The sequence below is a fragment of the Pseudonaja textilis genome, chromosome Z (genome assembly GCF_049901715.1).
Source record: "Pseudonaja textilis isolate UNSWEBS1 chromosome Z, rPseTex1.2, whole genome shotgun sequence".
NCBI classification, from domain to species: Eukaryota; Metazoa; Chordata; class Lepidosauria; order Squamata; family Elapidae; genus Pseudonaja; species Pseudonaja textilis.
Genome location: NC_142008.1, coordinates 128,995,595 through 129,016,360, shown reverse-complemented (window position 1 = coordinate 129,016,360; position 20,766 = coordinate 128,995,595). Strand labels below are relative to the sequence as shown.

Here is a 20,766-nt window from a genome sequence, read left to right as displayed (position 1 = left end):
CAACCAGCCAAAAAAAAGGAACATAAAAGACCGAAACACCTCCCCAATAGCAACCAGGTCAGCATAGATTAACTCCCATGATTAACATCAGGCCAACAAGAAAATCGGTACAGACGTTTAGCTGTCACTTTGGGATGAACACCCATTGAATGTGTGGGAATATGAACGGATTTCCAGAAAAATTGCAGACTATAGGAACCATTAGCACTACTCAAGTGAACCTGAAAACACAGACAAACCTCCAAGTGGCCCTCTAAAAATATTAAATGACCAGCTGTCTGCAAGGAGAATAAATCCTTCCATTCCCCATCATCCAGTCAGAGCTGAACGAGGTTCTTGGACAAGAAGCAAACTGTCATGAAAGAAAAACAAGAAAATCCAGTTGCCTCTTGAAAAAGCATCTTTGAGACAACCACAACCTGGATGACTGAGAGTCACTACAGACTATCAGATCACCAATCAATTAAACAATACCCCAATCAAGAAACTGCCAAAGAATCTAGCATCAAACAGCCCAATCAAAGCACCTGTAAGACTGCCCCCACCAACACTGACAGGACAAGCCACTAGACCAGGGGTGTCCAACCTTGGCAACTTTAAGACTTGTGGACTTCAACTCACAGAATTCCTCAGCCAGCAAAGCTGAAGTCCACAAGTCTTAAAGTTGCCAAGGTTGGACATCCCTGCACTAGACTATGAACTGAGAAAATCCCACTCCTTAACACTGATGATGCTACCTTCTTTGACAGCAACTGTACCCTATGTTGAGGTATAGGTCTTGAAGAAAAAAATGGAGATTAAAAGCTAAAACATTGAAAATAACAGCAAATGGGATAAAAAGGACCAATGCCATCAAATCGATATTAAGTGCCATCAAGTCAATATTTATTCTTAGTTACAGTATATGAATTGATCCCAGAATTATCTTTCTTATGTTTTTTCAAGTTATCCTTTGTAAAATCTGTCTTCAGAATCTGAAGATCCTTAGAAAGGAACCTAAAAGTTAGAAAGGATGGAGCAAGTATTGATATTTAAATATTGAATTCAACCCTGCATCTCTCAAAGAACCGTATCCCATGCATGTTTACAATCATCCCCTTCTCACCTGCACTAACTTTTCAGAGAACAGATTAGTGAGCAAAGCTTCTGTTAGTTATGCCGATCACTTTCAGTCTGTTAACATAGTCAGGGAATGTGTTCTGGGAACATATTCAGTGTTTTGGAAGTTTAGTAGAAAGAAGGATGGTATCTGCACAGCATGTTACACAATCAGAGCAGCCCCTCATACTAGACAATCTTGATAAAAATGTTTAAAGATTTCTGGTGTCCTGTGCAGTATATCTTTGTTAAAAATACAGGTAGTCCTTACAAAGTTCACGTAGTGATTGTTCACAGAAACAATGGCACTGAAAAAAATGACGACCATTTTTCACACTTACTACCATTGAAGCATGATCATGTGATTTATATTCGGATCTTGACAATTTCATTTATGATAGTTGCAATTTCCCAGGGTCATGTGATCCCTTTTTGTGACTTGATAAAGTCAATGGGGAAGCCAGATTCACTTAACCATGTTACTAATTTAATAACTGCAGTGATTCACTTAAGAAACGTGGCAAGAAAAATTGTAAAATGGGGCAAAACTAAAATTTTTCAGTAACATAAATTTTGGGCTTAATTGTGGTCGTAAGTCAAAGATTACCTGTATTAATGCCAAGTAGAAAAATATTTTCTTCCTGTTTCTTGAAGGGAACAGAAACAATCACATTGTCTTGTTCTTCCTAAACAAAAATAAGAATGGACCCATTCTATTCTTCTCTGCTTCTTGTATCTACCTGGAAGTAGAGAAGCAAAATGGTGCAAAAATAAGGGAGATCCCCTGCAGACATAGTATCCATGACTCCTTCAAACTTGATAAAGTAATGCTGTATATTATCTTTGACTTCCTGTTATCTCATTTTCATCTTTATACCTGTTGTATACTTTGCTGTTTTGATTAACCTACTTTTAAAACTGCTTTGCGGACTTTTTGTCTGTCCTCAATGCTACAAAAGCTTCTTGACCTTATTTTTGGCTTTGTTTTGTTTTATCATAGTGCATGGGCTCCTACACACTCATTGTTCTGTATTCTTTGCTGTCCAGTGGTCTTTTATGTCCCATAATTAAATACCTCAATCTTTCCCAAGTCAATTCTTGATGCCTTCATTGTTTCATTCAAGAATTTACCTTGACAGCAATACAGAGATTATTTCTCATTGTTTTTCAAGATTTCTTTGATTTCCCAGTCTATCTGGATCCTTGAAAGTTTCTCATCCAAATATTAACCAAGACTGATGCTGCTTAGCCTTTTTGGAATTGTCACAGAAAGTCCAAAGCTACCACCTGGATGAACCACAAGGTTATCTTTGTTTATTCCCTTTTCACTGGATCAGCCTCCTTTCCCTTAATTCTAAATTTACTTTGAAGTTTCAGGGAAAATTCAAATAAATCCTTTAATTTTTATATTTTCTTGAAACCAAACCAAGTTCCTATAACTGAAGTAATCAAATTTTTCTTCAATTGATCCTTGCCTATATTTCATGCTTTTATTTTATTTTTTATGTATGTGTTCTTTTGTATTATGTACAGGTGGGCCTCAACTTACCATCATTAGTTTGATGACATTTCAAAGTTATAGTAGCACTGAATAAAGTGACTTACAACCAGTCCTCACATTTAAACTGTCATAGCATCCTCACAATCATGTAATCAATATTTGGGTAATTCGCATCAGGTATGTATTTGCAATGTTGCTCCATCCCAGGGTCATGTAATCACCATTTGCAATTGTTCCAGCTGGCTAAACAGTCTGGGGGAAATCCAGATTCACTTAACAACTGCCGTGATTTTCTTAACAATCGTGACAAAAAAAAATTGGGGCATGGCTCACTTAACCTTGTTAACAATGAAATTTCTGGTTCCAATTGTAATTGTAAGTTGAAGATTACCTGTACATGCATGAACAAGACAACACCTTTGTTTACATTTTTATGTAAGTGTTACATGAATAAGAAAGCCAAATATAGGTTATCCTCAACTTAACAATCAAAATTGAGCTCAAAATTCCTGTTCCTGTGAGACAATTGTTAAATGAGTTTGGCCCCGTTTTACCATCTTTCTTGCCTTATTTGTTAAGTGAATCACTGCACTTGTTAAGTTAGTAGCACAGTTATTTAACAACAGAGCTGTTAAGTGAATCTGAGTTTCCCATTGACTACTTGTCAGAAGATTGTAAAGGTTGATCACATGACCCCAGGACACTGCAACCATCATAAATATGAATCAGTTGACAAGCGTTTGAAGTTTGATTACATGTGCCTGGGGATGGTGCAATGGTTGTGAGTATGAAAAACTCGTAAGTCACTTTTTTCAGTGCTGTTTTAACTTCATGGCCACTCAATGAACTGTTGTAAGTTGAGGACCACCTGCAGTGGAGCCTTCTTCTCCATTCTTCAATAATATTAATTTTAGAACTGCACAAAGTGACATTCTAATACAAAATATAAAGTCTATCTTTTTCTCCCTTTGTCCTTCAAAATCTCATTTGCTTTAGAAACTTAGACTGGGAAGAATTCAGTTTTCCCTCTTAATCATCTACCACCTGGAAAAAAAAATCCAAAACACTTACAAACCTTTAGCACATTCGCTGAAAACTGTCTGCCATATGTGAACTGATTGCAGCTTTCCGATATGTCCAGCAGGAGTCTTATCCACATTGGGGGTGGCGGGTGGGGGCTGCTTCCACTGAAAGAATGTGCCTCTGAATTAATCCTTTCCTTGGAGAACATATCACAGATGCAGGAAAACTCAAGAGGACTAGGTACATATTAAATTATGAGAGTGAAGGTTCGTTCTCCAAGCTTGTGGGTTGATTTCCGAGCGTTTTGTTACCAGGCTAAGTAACATCTTCAGCGGAGTTTAAGGGAAGCCCTTATAAACAGAAGAACACTGACATCCCCTAAACTCCGCTGAAGTTTTACCTAGCCCGGTAACGAAACATTCAGAAACCAACCCACAAGCTCAGAGACTGACCTCCACCCTCATCCTACACCTGAGCTACGGATATTCTCCATATTACAAAATATACCAAATTAACCCTTGCGAACAATACTAAATAAGCATTAAAGACCTTGCTTACTATGACATGGGTTTTGTAGTCTCCAGAGTTTTATTCTCAAGTCAGGAGTACAGAAAATACTTTTTCTAGACCGTCCATGAATATCGCTTTCCATTTTGGGCATTTAACCAGGATGAGGATGTGTCAGTTTGACATGAGTCATTTATGTTGAGGCCTGAAGGGTCAAGTTATCGTGAGCTGAATTGATAGGCTCTGTCATTCCACCTTAGCCAAAACAGTCAGGTCCTCAACCCCATCTACACATCTCATTCAAATCTTTGGTATCCCAGCACAGACTTTCTCAAGTTTTTTTTAATATCTCAATGCTTTGGCTGCTCTTTTGTGGCTGGGGCCCCTGATTAAGGTATGTTACTATATGTAATTACAGTATGTAATTTCTTGTTTTAGGGTGAAGTGTAAACCTAGCTTTGTTTTCACTTGAGATGGTCCATGAATCCAGCCAATTGTGAGTATAAATGATACAGGTAGTTGACTTACAATAATTCATTTAGTGTCCACTCAAAGTTATAACAGCACAGAAAAGAATGACTTATGACCATTTTACGCAGTTACACCCTTTGCAGCATCCCCATGATCATGTGATCAAAATTCAGATGCTTGGCCACTGGTTCATTTTTATGACCAGCATCCCTGGCCGTGTGATCCCCTTTTGCAACCTTCTGACAAGCAAAGTCAGTGGAGAAGCCAGATTTCCTTAACCACTGTGTGACTGACTTAACAACTGCGGTGATTTATTTAACAACTATGGCAAGAAATATCGTAAAATAGAGCAAAACTCACGTATCAATTGTTTCACTTAGGAACAGGAATTTTGGGCTCAATTGTGGCCGTAAGTCGAGGACTACCTGTATTTTATGGCTTCATATTAATCCTGTCTGTGTCCATTTTATACAGGTAGTCCTCGACTTACAATCATTTGTTTAGTGACCATTGAAAGTTACAACAGCACCGAAAAAAGGGACTTATGTTCATTTTTCACCCTTATGACTATTGCAGCATTCCAGTGATTACATGATTAAAATTTGGACTCTTGGCAACTGACTTGTATTTATGATGGTTGCATTGTCCCAAGGTCACCTTTTGCAACCTTGTGACAAACAAAGTCAATGGAGAAGCCAGAATCATTTAAGATCTGTGGCAAGGGAGGTCATAAAATGGGGCAAATTCACTTAACAACTGTCTTGTGATGCAATGGAAATTTTGGGCTCAATTGTGACCCTGAGTTGAGAACAATTTTCATCCTTTTTCTTTCTTTCCCTTCTTTCTTTCCTATTAGCTCTCATCTATTCAACCTTTTCTTTCAAAAAAATATTGTTTCCCCCCCAATCTGTTCCCAAACTGGGATTCTATCACAGCTTTCAATTTAGTGAACTTTTTCTTGCCTTCAGCCCATTGAAAAACATATGGCACCTGTTTGTTTTGGATCACGGCAATTTAATCAATAATACTTCCTCTTTGGTAAAGCAGGAGGCCCCAAAGCAGCAAGTTATTTATTTATTCCATGTGTATCTCACTAAAATCATCATTTTACACTCATAAAAACCACGGAACGAAGTCTTTAAAAATACAGCAGAAATTCAGCATTAAAGTTAACTAATAAACTCTGTAAAAACAGTGGCACCAACCTGCACTGGGCAACATCCAATTTAAAGCCCCATCTTGCGATTTTTCAAAACACCACTAAAGGTTATGCCTATCTGGAAAAGAAAGGAAGATTTTCTGTGAAGTAGTGGCCTCTCCAAATAAATACCACTTCTAAACCCTCGAAGTAGGCTTTTAGAACAGGAACCCTCACAATCCTCAACTCAGATAATTAAACTGGAACATTCACTCCAGCACATATCTAGAACTGAGCCATTTAGGAATCTGTTATTTTTTCCCCAGTGCATTTTTTCTAATCCAGTGCCTTTCTGTTGCAGTGGGTTAGAGTTCTCGTCATTCCCAACTGATTCATGGATTTCCATGGGAAGTTTCCATATCTACAACATTATATTCTTGCATCATTTTATCTCGATTGGTAATGTGAGACCTGGGAAGTTACATCTTAGAATAACAGAAAATAAAGTTGGAAGGGATCTTGGAGGTCATCTAGTCCAACCCCTTGCTTAAGCAAGATTCCCTATACTATTTCAGACAAATGGCTATCCAATCTCTGCTTAAAAACTTCCAGTATTGGAGCTTCTGCAACTTCTGGAAGTAAGTTGTTCTACTGATTAATTGTTTGAACTGTCAGGAAATTTCTCGCCCCCAAATCCCTAGCTGCTGATTTCGATAATGAAGAAAACTAAGCTGTGAACTGTTTTTCCTCAGTCCCCCCATTTTTGTGTTCATCCACTGGTCTTGTAACATGTGATTAAATATAGACCTACAATAACTTTATTGTCACTTTGAATGTACACTAATTGGCATACATTAAAATGAAATTTCATTCACTTTCTCCCAATATTCACTACATAAACATGGCAAAATAAATAGATACAAAATTATGCATATACCCTCATATATTATATGACCCAGAGAAACAACACAGTCTAGTTCAGTTGTATACATGTATATGGTGAGGAAAATGAACCTTGCCAGTTTACCAGATGGATGGCATAGCGAACAAAGCTTTTACAGAATCTGGTAGTCCTGCTAGAAATGTTTTACATATAGAAATGCATCACAATTGACTTTACATATCTCACTGAGCCATAGGATGGCTTGTTTGCTTCTGGCCTAGTACAATATATGAACGGAACCACTGTGGTGCATAAACTTTGATTGATCTTTTAGCCTAATGTAGAGAGGACATATAACAGCTCGTTTAGTGACCGTTCAAAGTTACTAGTGAAAAAAGCGACTTATGACCATTTTTCATGTTTATGACTGTTGCAGCATCTTCATGGTCATGAGATCAAAATGCTTGGCAACTGACTCATTTATGATGGTTGCGGTGTCCTGGGGTCATGTGATCCCTTTTGCAATCTTCTGACATACAAAGTCAGTGGCGAAGCCAGATTCACTTTATCAGCTTAACATACTGTGGCAAGGCCAGTTGCAAAATGGGGCAAACTCACTTAACAAATGTCTCACTTAGCAATAGAAATTTGGGGCTCAATTGTGGACATAAGCCAAGGACTACCTGTAGATATCCAACCCTCTACAGCAGTCAATTCAAAAACTCATGATTAAAACAAACTGACTCCAGTTTGGATGATTGGAGTTCTTTTAGACAAGAAATGGAGGATGATGTAAATAGGCAGCCAGTCTGCAGTGAAGCAAGGAAAGAAATTCTTATAGCTATCTTTAGGAGCTTCTGCTCTTGTCTGTGTGTCTCCCAAGTGACAGCTGAACCAGCAATCCCAAAAAGGAAATTTTCTCAGGGACATTGGATACCTTGAGCTCAGAGGGAAGGCGGGAGGAAAGGAAGGAAAAGATGGAATACAGAAGTTATCTTGGCATGCTGGATCTTCCATGCTCATGCTTGAAGCTTTCCTATATCTCAATAGAGGGGATCAATCCAGGTGTCCTAAGCAGGGAGAAAGCTGATGCTCAGCTTTCCAGGCCAGCGTATTAGGGATGAGCGGTCCAATCATGCTAGTGAATGTCTAGATCCTTAGTTAAAGATTAGCTAGCAAGCCTTAAAATCCATGGAATGGCTTAAATTTCAGACTAAAAATGTTGTTTTAAACTTTGCAAATCCTGGTCTATCATATCTGACAAATTTATTGGTTATTCAGGATCTCTGACATTCCTTGACACATTTTTATAAAAACAATGCAATTATTTTATACCCAGATTTTGCTGTGATGAATTCTAAATATGTATGCCTTAAAGAAACGTTGTATTTGTTTGATTTTTTTCCCTTTTGGTTTCTTCTATGGGTCAATTTTTGAGCAAGGAGTTATCCCCTGACTGAGTTCATATATTGACCAAAAACATGTTTGCAGAACCACGATTAATTGGTAGATTGGCAAGCCATAATCAAGCAAACCATAGCAAAGGGTTTGTGTGGGTTGTGAGCTCATCCCCTTTGGATTTGGAGCTGGGTTACCACTGATCCCTAGAATAATAAAGGCTGTTGAATTATGGACCATCAAACCTAATAGACTTACCTTGTCTCCAAGAAAGGACTTGGCCCTCTTGCGCTCCTCTGGAGTCTATTTCTAGTTACCCCCATCCTCCACCCACCCAAACTTGAAGATGTGACTATAGTTAGCTGTCCCGCCTCCCTCTGAGGGAGCCTATATAACCCCAGGGGAATCCACAGCCAAGTGTCTAGGCTGTCTGCCCTTCTGGCCCCTGGGACATCCCCATCGCATCCACAGCTGCTGTTCACTCATTACCTGCCCGCTGAGAAAATATGGTAAGTGAGGAAAAACTGGGTGTGCAGGCAAGAGCCTAGTAGATGTCTAAGGAAATCAGGGGGACTATCTCAGTCCAAACTAGTGGAAAATGTTACAACACCAAGAAAAAAAAAGTTGAATCGTCTCTTGATCTGCTTTTATAAGCCAAGCATCGGAATAGGGCAGCTTCTTAAATAATGAAGCATAAAAATTGCAAAAGGAAGGTGTAGAAGGGTTAAAAATTCTCTAGGTAACTTTTTTTTTTAAAAAAAAAACTTCCTCCAGTTCAGCTTTTTCTTCTTCATACGTGAGTGAATTTTGAGTATTTTCAGTTAGGACTTTTTAAAATGTCTGGACAAAAAGGAATATATGTGTTAAGGGGAAGCTTTGGGGCTGTTAGAGAGACAGGGAGGACTATGAGAACCCAAAGGCATCTGTGCTCTTTTGAGATGGGGAAGGAAACTTGGAAGAGCTTAAGGCATGCAGACTATCAAATTACTGTCTATTGGTGATGATCTGACATCCATCGTTCTGTTTCATTTTCTTCACTTTCTGAAATGGCTGTGATCTTGCACATATATCCCATCCCAAGCCATCTTCTTGCTTAATAATACTTGGCATTATTTGGTTTTGGGCCTTCAATCTTATAGGTGAATCCCTTCAAATCACTGAATTACTGTGATTTAATGCTCCTTGAATAATACAGCAGGATCATGGAATCTTTTGGCTCTTTGCCTTTGCATTTTTTTTAAAAAAAAGGAACAAAGGAAAGGGTGGCTGGACAGCTGCTGACCAGACAGGAGCCTCTGAGTCAAACTCCTCAAGGCACCATAAGATTCAGACAAAGGAAGCTGCAACCTGTCTGGTTTTTTTTTCTCCAAATGAGAAACAAAGAATACATTTTTAAAAAACATTTCCTTCACCCTTGAAGTTTCATTGCATGCCTGGTATACCTCTCCTCTAAAAAGCCACACCAGAGGAAATGTAGGAGTGAAAAACTCTGTAAGATATGTTTTTAGAGCAATCCTTCCAAAACATTCCTGTAAGTCTGGCCATGGTGAAAAGACAACCTGCAATAGTTTGGACTGTTGAATCTCTCAGGCCCTCATTCTTGATGCTAAAAGATTAGTTTGTCAGCATGCAGATATATATTAGCCTTCTCTACCTGAGGCCTCCAGCCTACAATCCCATCATCTCGAGCCATGACTCTGTGCCTTGTTATAAGAGTTTCCAAAATTTTACTGGGTTTTTATATCTGGCCAACTGAATACGATTAGAGGATTGAGATGCATTATCTCTAGCCAATATCCCAAAGTTCGTACTTTTGCTCTGGTTCAATGCATGAAAGAGATCAACTTAGATTGTCTGGATCTTCAAGTTCTCATTCCATTTTTGCCTTGCCACCTGTGTCCCATCTTCCTCGAAGTAACACATACACCAGTTTTCAGGAATTGAGGATCAAGAAAGAGCCACTCTATAGAAAAGAGATTCTTGAAATTATCTCCATATAATCACAGTCATTCTAAATAATTTCCTGTGATATAAATCATAATTCTATATTTTCTATATTTTCTATATATAAAACAACTTTATTCAGAAGGAGACATAGTTGATAAGGTTGAGAGAGACAAGAGAGAAAATTTTCATTTTATGCTTTTCTTTTCATGTATGGGTACGAAACCAGCTGGAGTTATTTGTATGCCTGTATTATATATAGTCTGCCCCTTCCCCTTTTTTCTGTTAGGTACACCTGTTGTGGATTAGTGCTATTTTCTGAAACAGTTGTCATTTATCATCAAATTGGGCTTGTTTATACATGTTTTATTTCCCCAGGCTCTCATTTTAAAGGAGATTAAAGGACCCTCCTTATTAATTAATTACTTCCATATTACTTATTAACTTAAAACTTGAAAAGTGATTTTGGGGAAGATGAAAATTATAATACCCACATACAACATAGTTGCCTAAAAGAAAAGATCACCCTTGTGGAAATTAATTGTTACAAACCTGAAATGAGACTTTGAAAAGATGCATTGAACTGTTATCAACTCCGTATTTGTATTGAAAGTAAGAGTAGATGCTTCTGCTGTTTCTCAACCCAAAGTATACACTTTCTTTAAAGTCATGAATGTTTTTCTCCAATGTTCCAAGTTTTCAGACTTTTGCTATAGCAATAAAATTTGCTATAGCAAGGTTGGATTGTCCTTACGGATTAACCCCTCCCCTCACTTGTATAACAAAAAACAACAAATAGAATATTTTGAAAATACATGCCTAACAAAAAAACATTTAAAGGAAGTTTTAATTACTAAGTTAAACAATTATTAAGTTAAATAATATTTTCTGATATTTAGTAAGGTTCCCTGCCCCTGGAGACAAAAATGTAAAAAACAATCAAATATGGTTTACATAATCAAATTCAGAAATCTTCTTGGTTATATTGCTTAGAGTGTATTATAACTGAAGCCGTTTATGTATTTTCAAAAAGAGACAAATTAACTCTACAAACTGCATGGTGGGAATCCTTTCTTAATAAGATGTTCTCATGTCACATGAATTGACTGCTTACACATTGGCAAAGAAGAGAAAATGCATTAGGACAAAGTAGGACCAAAGATGCTGGTTTGTGTCACATTTGGCAGAGAGAAAGGTACAAAACTATAAATCAGTTCTACAATTTAAGTTGAAGGATAAGTCATTTAACTGTAAAGGGGAAGTCATAACTAGGTGACCTATGTATTTCTTAACCAGTTATGGCTGTGCTAGGACCAATACCACTGGTTCACTCCTTTTTTTCATTCATCTAGTTTCAAATTTGAATAGAGACTCTCACCTATCAGCAATGAGCTGATCTTTGATGCCCATCTTTCTTCTCTTCCAGGCACCCAAGAAGGCAAAGAGAAGGGCAGCAGAAGGAAGCTCCAATGTCTTCTCCATGTTTGACCAAACGCAGATCCAGGAGTTTAAAGAGGTAAGAACAAGAACAAAGATGGACGTGGGAAGGGGTGTCATCCATTAGGAAATACCGCAAATGTAGTGATGCCATTAAAGGAAGAATTTGGATCCCGATGAGCATTGTCCAGGAGCACCACCCAAAATTGACATTCTAGGAGATTTTTTAACTACATCACTGAATATATAGGAATGAATTTGAAGAACAAAGCTTCTTGTACTAGTCAATTCAGATTCTGTCTTCCCTTTGAAAAACATTGCTGACTAATCACAGAAATTTTGGCTGTTTTAATAAAACCTAATTAAATCTTTCAGGTTAGCCTGTTTTACATATGCAGGTAGGTGCAGTTTAGTGTACCCCAATGTATTGTATGAATCCCAGCTACATTTTCTCAACTTCATCAGAAGTGACTAAATATAAATTAGATAAATTATAGAGGAGTTTTTAAAACATAATTTACCTCAAGAATCCACATGTGGGTATCTGCTCATGTATGGGTTTGGTGGTGGTTTGATTTGAGTCTGAACCTTTACAAAAATAGGGATTCTTTGTTCCTGAAATTATGTCCATCAAATAGAGGCCCATCATTTATTAATTTTCCTTTCTTTTGCCTCTTATCTATTTGTTGCAGATCCTATTGAATGCTTCTAAATTTTAAATAAAATTTCCTAATTTTGTTGTCCATTCTAATATATGTTGAGTTTCCATTGTACACAGATAGAATGGTTGTTGATTGGAAATAATGGGCATTATTTTTTGCCAAACCTGAGGTGCCACCTTGAGGAAGACTATTGTGAAGAACAATCCGGAGAGGGAAAGTAGAAATCCATAGATATTATAGGTGGATCAACCCTTTCAAAAATGTTCTTCTGTCTCCCTATGATATGTAGGTTGAGTGCTAGTTTATTTTTGTTTTCCTTAGTAAGTTGAGATTAAGTAAGCCATGAATTCTTGTGATGTGTAAAGCTGGATAAAACTGGGTTTGTAGACCATGAGTAATGGATTATTATGATGTGTAAACTTGGCCATATTTTGGAAGAGCCAAAATAATGAGCAACTATGAGTATATGTCTCCCCAAAATCCTGCTTTGGAGCTTAGAACCTATTAACTATGCATGGAAGACCAGCCTTTTAACCTCCTATTAATGTTGCTTTTCCTTTCCCAAGGGTAATTCCAGGTTGTTCTCCTTAGGACATTGTTCTTTAAATTAATTTGGACTTTGAATAGAAATTCTCACCTGTGAAAGTGAGCGCGAAGACCAGCTTTCCATATGGAGATAGTTTCTTCTCCTTGCCTTTTAAATTCTTAATCTTCATTTCAGAGGTGCATTTTTTGCCCTTTGGCAGGCAGTAGACCTCCACACACACCCCACCCCAAAGTTGATGGTGTTTCCTTTCCAAGACCCTTGCAATGCAGCAGGGTCTATTTTGGGTGAAGGAGGACTGAGCAAAGAGGTGACATCTGTGCTTGGATGAAGCAAATGGCAAAGCCTTACAAGGAGATCTTTAGAAACCCATTCTGGCTGGCTAGTTTGGGGGGAGGAGGAGGAGGCGAGAAGCCTCTTTATTTCCATTAAAAATGAAGCCTGAAGGTCTTTCGGTCTTAAGGTATTGATCAACTATAAATGAGACCAAAGCTACACTAGAAGTAGAGTAGGTAGTAAACTATCATAGAAGCTCCTTTGGATTTTCTTCTTTTTCCTGCAACCTTCTTTATTTTTTAAGGGCTCCTGCTTTTAAAAATATGAGAAGACAGATCAGTTCTTGCAATGTGCATATTTATTTAATTGCATGTGCCACCTGCCTTCCTTCAGAAAACCCAAAGAACAAGACCTGCCTTCTTTCTTCCCTTCCTCTTGTTACTTCTCTCTACAAGAATGCTGTGAGACTGGTAACACCGAGGATCACCTATAGAGTTTTGTGGCACCTATAGATTTTTGTGGCAGTCTTCAGATGGGCTCCTGCATTGTGCAATAATCCTGAATGTAATCATGGAATTTCAGGAGGACTAGGTGATTATTTCCTTCATTTTAATTCTTTTGCCCTTCCTACCATTCCTTCTCCTATAGTTTGCTAAGGGTGAAAATATTACATTTCTACTTGGTAGAGGTAGAGTCCACTGGGTAAATCTGTGGTGGAAACACAGTCTCTTAGTTTTTGGTCCCAGAGCTCCCAGGCTTATATTGCTGAAATCTATAGGTATCTGTTAGCATCATTGAATGAAATAAAATTAGCCTATACAATAGATGAGGTATCTAATCCAAAACTACAACTCCCATTATAGGAACGGGGTGAGTAAGTAACATCACGGGAGGGCATGAAGTTTGGAAGGTTGATTGAATACAGGCTAGCAGAAGTAACAATCTGGATATTTAGATCAAAGGATACCAGATCTGGATGGACGTTCGCTGGATGGCAGGAAGGGATTTTAAAAAAATCCTAGTTATTGACTATTATCTAGCAGGCATCAGGATTTTTGCAACCCAGGTTCATTTCTCCTTGATTAGTTTGCCTCTTCGGGGATCAATCAATTGCTTTTTGAGCTCTGCCTTTGTTGAATTCCATCCTGACTGAAGCTCTTTGGAGAGATCCTGCCATCCAGAACAATGAAGAGGATGAACTGAGGATTTGACTCAGGATGAAGTTGTGTGCCAAACATAGTATTTTTCTAGCTAGAATATTTTTGGTCTTTTGTGGGAAACAGGGTAGGTTTGCCATTAAGATTTCTGGACAGCCTTGGTTGTCTTCGCTTTGCTTCAGAATATCCTTTTATGCTTTTGAACTTAAAATGTAATTTCCCCAGAGAAGAGGATCTTTCTCACCATTATTCAGCAAGTGCTAAATAAAAGGCAACTGGTCTGCTTTTTCCTTGAGGAGGAAGAAGAAGAAAAGGTTTCGCTTCTCATCCAAGAAGCTTCATCAGTTGTGAGGGTGGGGGTCATCCCATCGCCCACCATCACAACTGGTGACAAGCAGAACGTTTTCTTCTTCCTCAAGTAAGAAACACTCCGGTTGCCTTTTAAAAAAGCTCCTTGGAGATAACTGTGACCTGGATGATTGAGAATCACCACAGGCAAGTACTGAGTACATTGCTGACACCCAGGTGCTGATGTTACATTAGCTTTCTCGGCTTCCACCCCAAGTAGTCAAGACCTTTTCTTTGAGTGTATATGTGTGTCTGTGTGGGGTAGGGAGTTAATGTGAATTGGAAAAGCTTCCTGAGGTATTTCTCCAGCCATCCAAATTACAAGATTAGACAGTTGAGATGATGCAGCTTCTGCTCCACCTATTATTTATTCTCTGGAAGTTTATAGTTTCCCCTTCTTTCACCGTGTAGAGAATCCATATTGCTCTTCAGAATTCACACAACATGTTGAGCCTGAAAATCTGAGAGACAAGCCCAGTTTCTCCACCATTTTTATTCACATACTGCTTCTTAATCAGTACTTAGCTTGGTTTATTGGCCTTTGGGTTACCAAAAAATTGGAATTTGAAATCTAGGCTGGTTGTAGATTACACATTTTGACTTTCCTGTACCCTAAATGGTAGCCATTCTATGTTTGCATGACATAGCAAACATTACATTTAGGTTAAAGAGCCTCATCCCTCTGAGTAAGATGGCAAGGACTTGCCTGACAGTGTGGGCCTTTTGACTGAGTTTGCCCTGCCAGTGCAGCCTCTTTCAATTTGCTAAATTCTAGCATTTCATTTTTATTTGGAAAGAGATAGACATTTAGCAAGAAAGAAAAAAAAAAGAAGGGGTGTAACTGTGAGAGGAGGGAGGAGTGAATTCCACTAGTGCCTGCCAGTCTTTGGAGACCTCATCAACAGCCCCTTCAGAATGTACCACCTGTCCCCTTAGGGAGGGATTTGAGTTTAATATGAGACAGTTTAAGGTTGTTCACATTCCTGGTAGAAGCTAAGAAGGATATCAAATGACAGGTGTTTCCAGGGCACAGCTGCAGAAAAGGGAGGAGGGAGAGGAGGATTGTACTAGCTGAAGTTAACATGTCTCCAATCTATCATGAATTGCTAAATAAGCAGACAACTAAATAAACCACTGGTCTTTTTTTTATATCCAGTTCAGAATGTTTATTAAAATACTTTCATTTAAATTGTCCGTTAAACCTACTGCGGGCTAAAGAACTACTATAAGTGTCTTGAAATATACACAAACATAAGTGAGCTACTATTTTGTGTCTAGGGTTCAGCAGCAGCTGGGTGCCCAACTCCAGATGGGATCCACTTCTCTGTTATTTAGAAAAGCCATGAAGATCTGGTTCTTCACCCAGGCCTTGGGCAAAGGAACGGAGATCCCTCACTTTTACATGCTTCCCGTCTTTTAAGTTTCATTGATTTTTTTTTGGTAATTTGTTTGAGTTTTAGGAACTTTCCAGAAGTGTTGAGTGCCAGGTGACATACAAGTTTAACTGTTGATGATGAAGATGATTACCAAAATCACTAACAGATCTTCTTTCTTTGGCTCTATATGGTTATTATACAATACATTAATCCAAATTAAATAAAATTATAGCTTACTGTGCTATGCAAATCCACTGGATTTGTGTATCATAATAAGCAAAAATTCTATTTAATTTGGATTAATGTATTGTATGAATCTAGCTCTTCCAATTGATACAACATAATTTGTGCTTTGTGTTGCATGCATCTAGTCAAAGACGATTCTTTAAAAGCTGCCTTAGCATGATAACCAGCTATGTCAACAATACTGAATTACTGTATTTTTCACAGATTTGTTTCTTGAGCTTTTGCTGTTATGATGTGGTGTTTGAAATCAAAGGCTGTATCCAGTTTGCATAATTGAAGGCTAGAAGGGCTTGGAACAAAATACTGGGAAGAGAGAAGTTATTTAGAAGATATTCGTCATTCAAAATCAATTACTTCTTCTGCCTGATATATACCAGTTTTCACAGCCAGAATCTTTTCTCCTGCGAGTTGAAATATCCTTTCTAAAAGGATATTTATGCAAAACTAAATATGGCATTCCATAGGCTCAACCATAAGGATGGTTGTGCTGTGAAATGGAAGAAATTACATGCAGTTAATGATAGTTCAAATGTAGGGTTTTATGTAGTTTTCCACTTGTATATCACCTAATTATTAAATAACGAACATTGGTAGATACATACATTCAACAACCATATATGTTGCAGATTGTACAAGTTCTCCATTCGTATATTTTCTTTTCCTAACCCAATTTAGGAACAGACAATGCTGGGCCCTCAATTTAGAGTGTGGTTACAGTTCCGGCAGGCTTCCATCACTGATCATGTTAACTAACGTCAATAAGAATGAAAACTCTCAGATATCTAGAAGATCACTAATTCCTGATCTCTGCTGTAATTAATCAAAGCCTGATGAATAAATTTGAATTTAAATGAATTAAAGCTATGAATTGCATCTAGAAAAAGCATTGCAGCTGAGGGTAAGCGGGGGAGGGAGAAGGTCAAAGCTGGCAAGCTGGTCATTATGATCAAAGTCCCATCCTTTTATTTCTATAAATAGGCAAGGTTTCAACTGTGACATCACAACCACCTATCTTTCTGCCTACCCCATGCTGCTGGTTTGTCCATTGGCCGCTATCCAAAACAATGTCATCACTAGTTTCCCCTGCTATAGATTAATTACATGCTACTTGATATGGCAGTCCTCAAGTGATGAACCAGTTCTCAGAAAAACAGAAAAAGCTTTCTTGCTCAGAAATGAAGGCGTCTACTCTACTACATTGTGGTTTGCAAAACTTGTGACAACATAACGTATATGTAGTCATGAGGGGTCCTTGGTTCTCTCTGGGCTTGCTTGTTTTCGTACAGGTGTTTCATTACCCAACTAGGTAACATCCTCAGTGCTAACAAGGAGTGCTCTTTTAAAAGCACTGAAGAACGCCAAGGACCCCTCATGTCAATCCTGAGCTACAAATATCCTCCTTTACTGGCATATATATCAGAGGTCCCCAAACCTGGCAACTTTAAGACTTGTGGACTTCAACTCCCAGAATTCTCCAGCCAGCATAGTTGCCAAGTTTGTGGACCTCTGATATATAGTCAGTTTAGGTATATGTTGAGAGTGGATAAGTGTAAACCCAGAAGCTATTATAAACTAGTTAGTTTGCCATTTTGAAATCCTGGAAACTGTTCATTTTGGTAGGACAGGGAGAGGAAGGTGAATTTTCTAGAGCTTAAACATGTTGGGTTCATATTTTATGCCGTGCCTTAATGTGTTTCTTTAATTTTTGCTGGGTGTAGCATTTGAAAAAAACCATTGTGAATAGCTCAACAAGCCCATTTAATATAATGCATGAACTTGGTTAATGTATTTCTTTTTCTGCTGCTTCCTAGGCCTTCACTGTTATTGACCAGAACAGAGATGGCATAATTGACAAGGAGGACCTGCGAGATACATTTGCTGCTATGGGTAAGAAAAAAAGAGAGCAGGCTGAAACAGTGTAAAGTAAAATTGGATGGATGATTAGACCCTTAAATCAAATCCTCATCAGTTAAGCTTTCTTCCTTTCTGCACAGGTCGCCTGAATGTGAAGAATGAGGAGTTAGATGCCATGATCAAGGAGGCCAGTGGTCCCATCAACTTCACTGTCTTCCTCACCATGTTTGGGGAGAAGCTGAAGGGTGAGACAGTCTCTTGTTCTTCTCAGTCTTCTTCTATATGACATATAACCTGTTCCAGCATCTTACTACTTTTCCTGTCTTATCAGGTGCTGATCCCGAGGACGTCATCATTGGTGCCTTCAAAGTGTTGGACCCCGAGGGCAAGGGGAATGTCAAGAAGAAATTGTGAGTGTTTACCTCCCATTTCACTTCCAACAGAAGCATTGAGTCTGTTCAGATCTAATTTTAAAATGGCTGTTACTGTTCTGACCAAAGCTTCCTGAGACAGTAACTATCACATGCTTAATCCCTAAAACCCTCTTTTTATTTCAACAGCTATAAATTATATTCATCCACAGCCCATAATGAGTCCCAAACAGTTTGTGAATAGTCCAGCAGAAGTCTGCTACAGTCTGTTCAGGATAAGGCTGATAAGCACCCACCTTTATCTCCCTGGAAATGCTGCCAACAACTAAGTTGCCAATTAGCTGTATAAGGCCAAACTGAACACAAAGTCAGCACAGAGCTTCAGAGTTTAAACCAATCAGAACGAACAAAGTTGCTTCCTGCAAAGGCTCATGTCCCTTTGCTTCTCCTTTATGTCTTATGGGAGGAGCCAATCATCTCAAAGCCTTACTCCCGAGTTGCCCCTTTTGTCTTGACTGTTCTTGCCTTCTGGCAGCTCTGCGCAAGTGCGCACTGGGAACCTGCTCCCCCTGTTCCTCTGCCTCACTGATGTCAGATTCTGGAGGCTCCGGAGTCAGCACAAAACTCTCAGATGGGCCTGGCCCCATCTCTGTGTCAGACGCAGATCCCTTTTCCAAGCCCTCCCCAGACTCCAGCACTGGCCCATGTTCCTCCTCACTGTCCGACTCTGCTGCCAGCTCTGCAGGCCACCGATGGACCACAACAGTTACTAGATTCCCATGATGTCCTTCTCCGTTATAGGCACTTTGCAGTATTCTCCCTGATTAATTGCTCAAGCAACCCATGTCTCACCATTAAAGTATATTCTAGATGACAAGTGGATCAGGTGAAACATATGTTAGGGCCTTTGTAACATATTATGTTTCTCCTTATTTCGCTACAGCTTGGAAGAACTCTTGACTACCCAGTGTGACCGGTTCACTCCAGAAGAGGTAAGAAAATTTCTTTGCATCCTGCTGATGTTTCATTTTTTTCTTTATTCAGTTAAGAGTCCCCTTGCCCATATCTTTTATTTCAGTGTTATTTTTCCATGTTGTCAACCATTCAATCTAAAATCTGTAGAACTAGGACAAAAGGATAAAAGATAACCTGGATATACTGTATTGATTTCATTAAATCATTACATTAATTTTAAATATATGAGGTCAGTCTGAGGCCAGAGTCAATGCTTAACTTTTTTCAACTCAGTAAGATTCTTCCAAGGATTGCCTAGCACTTTATTCTGTTACCACAGAATAAAAACAGATATTAACACTCACATTCTCTCTGCACATAAGTCAGCTAAAAACCAGACTTGCAAATCAGAGACTGAGGGGATCAAGCCAGGAAAGAAACCTATAACAAACTATATTGTTCTCTTTTAGTACAAATCTGAATCCTGAATAGCATATTAAACAAAGGATTTATGAGATATCCTTCTTTTGTTAGCCACCCACAACTCTTCTTGGGCCGTGCCAACAAGCACAATCATCCTCTTTCATGGCTAAGGAGCCGGCTGAGGAATTCTGGGAGTGGAAGTCCACCAGTCTTAAAGTTGCAGAAATACCACTGATTTAGAGTGACAGTTGAAAACATTGAAAGTCATCAAGTGCAATCCTATCACCTCAACATAATCTTCTCTGTTTCTGGCAGATCAAGAACATGTGGCACGCTTTCCCTCCAGATGTAGCTGGCAATGTTGACTACAAGAACATCTGCTATGTCATCACACATGGAGAGGACAAGGAAGGGGAATAAAACCTTGTAATTTTTTTCACCCTTGCTTTGTGGGGAAATCCACCTAGACACCCCTAGGCTGGGGAATTTCATTTATGCTGGTCCCTGATGATCCACACTTTTGTAACCAAACAACAAACATCTCAATCTGTTATTTATTATCTTACGGGGAGAAAAATTATGCCCCCCAAAAGTGACCCTACTCACTACAGCTAGTCTTAATCTAACTGGGACTTCACACCATCAAATGTCTTAATAAAAATGAGGACAGCTCTGTTTCTAAGGCCCTTGTTTTCACAGTCTGCTTGTCTGGTCAGGCCACAGAATGTTAGCACAGATTGGAATGGTGCCCCATTCCCATTCCTAAAACTAATTTAGCTTCAGGTTCTGAATGTGATCATTTTTCTTCCTTTTAGCACTGCAATGGTTAATTAATTAACTCGGGTTTTTTTCAGTGTGGCCGGTACAATTGTTAGAAAATAGTTTTGAGACACATCCTTAGTAATAAGTAGTCTTAAAAGATCATTCCTTCTTCTGTGAAAGAAAATGAGACAAGATCACCTCTTACCTTGCCAATCCTAGTAACTTATCTAAAAGAAAATATCTGCTTCTGAATTCAGAACAAGTTGTTTTTAATCTATAATTCAAAGAATTATTTGAGTAAAATAGGTTAATTAATCACATACAATTTTTAAACTCAGGTAGCAAGTCTAATATTGCTTCACTTACACATTTTTTATATTTTGGCTCCCATGT

At 38.5% G+C, this 20,766-nt stretch overlaps 1 protein-coding gene and 1 long non-coding RNA gene across 2 annotated transcripts; both read left to right on the top strand.

Annotated features, from left to right (window-relative positions):
• The first annotated feature begins 704 nt into the window (after positions 1–704).
• LOC148124397 (uncharacterized) lies at positions 705–5,281 on the top strand. The gene is made up of 3 exons (XR_015740426.1): positions 705–769; positions 4,568–4,625; positions 5,177–5,281. It is a non-coding gene; the product is annotated as an uncharacterized LOC148124397 (long non-coding RNA).
• Positions 5,282–8,393: 3,112 nt separating this feature from the next.
• Positions 8,394–20,293, top strand: MYL11 (myosin light chain 11). The gene is made up of 7 exons (XM_026711888.2): positions 8,394–8,528; positions 11,390–11,479; positions 17,821–17,896; positions 18,004–18,108; positions 18,195–18,273; positions 19,178–19,226; positions 19,927–20,293. Exons 1-7 carry the CDS (start codon positions 8,526–8,528, stop codon positions 20,029–20,031), a joined length of 507 nt encoding a protein of 168 aa, XP_026567673.2. The 5' UTR covers positions 8,394–8,525; the 3' UTR covers positions 20,032–20,293.
• Positions 20,294–20,766: the final 473 nt, after the last annotated feature.

Coding starts and splice junctions, on each gene's coding strand:
- MYL11 (XM_026711888.2), top strand. Junction 17,897..18,003: donor AGATACATTTGCTGCTATGG/GTAAGAAAAAAA, acceptor CTTTCTGCACAG/GTCGCCTGAATGTGAAGAAT. Junction 19,227..19,926: donor ACCGGTTCACTCCAGAAGAG/GTAAGAAAATTT, acceptor TGTTTCTGGCAG/ATCAAGAACATGTGGCACGC.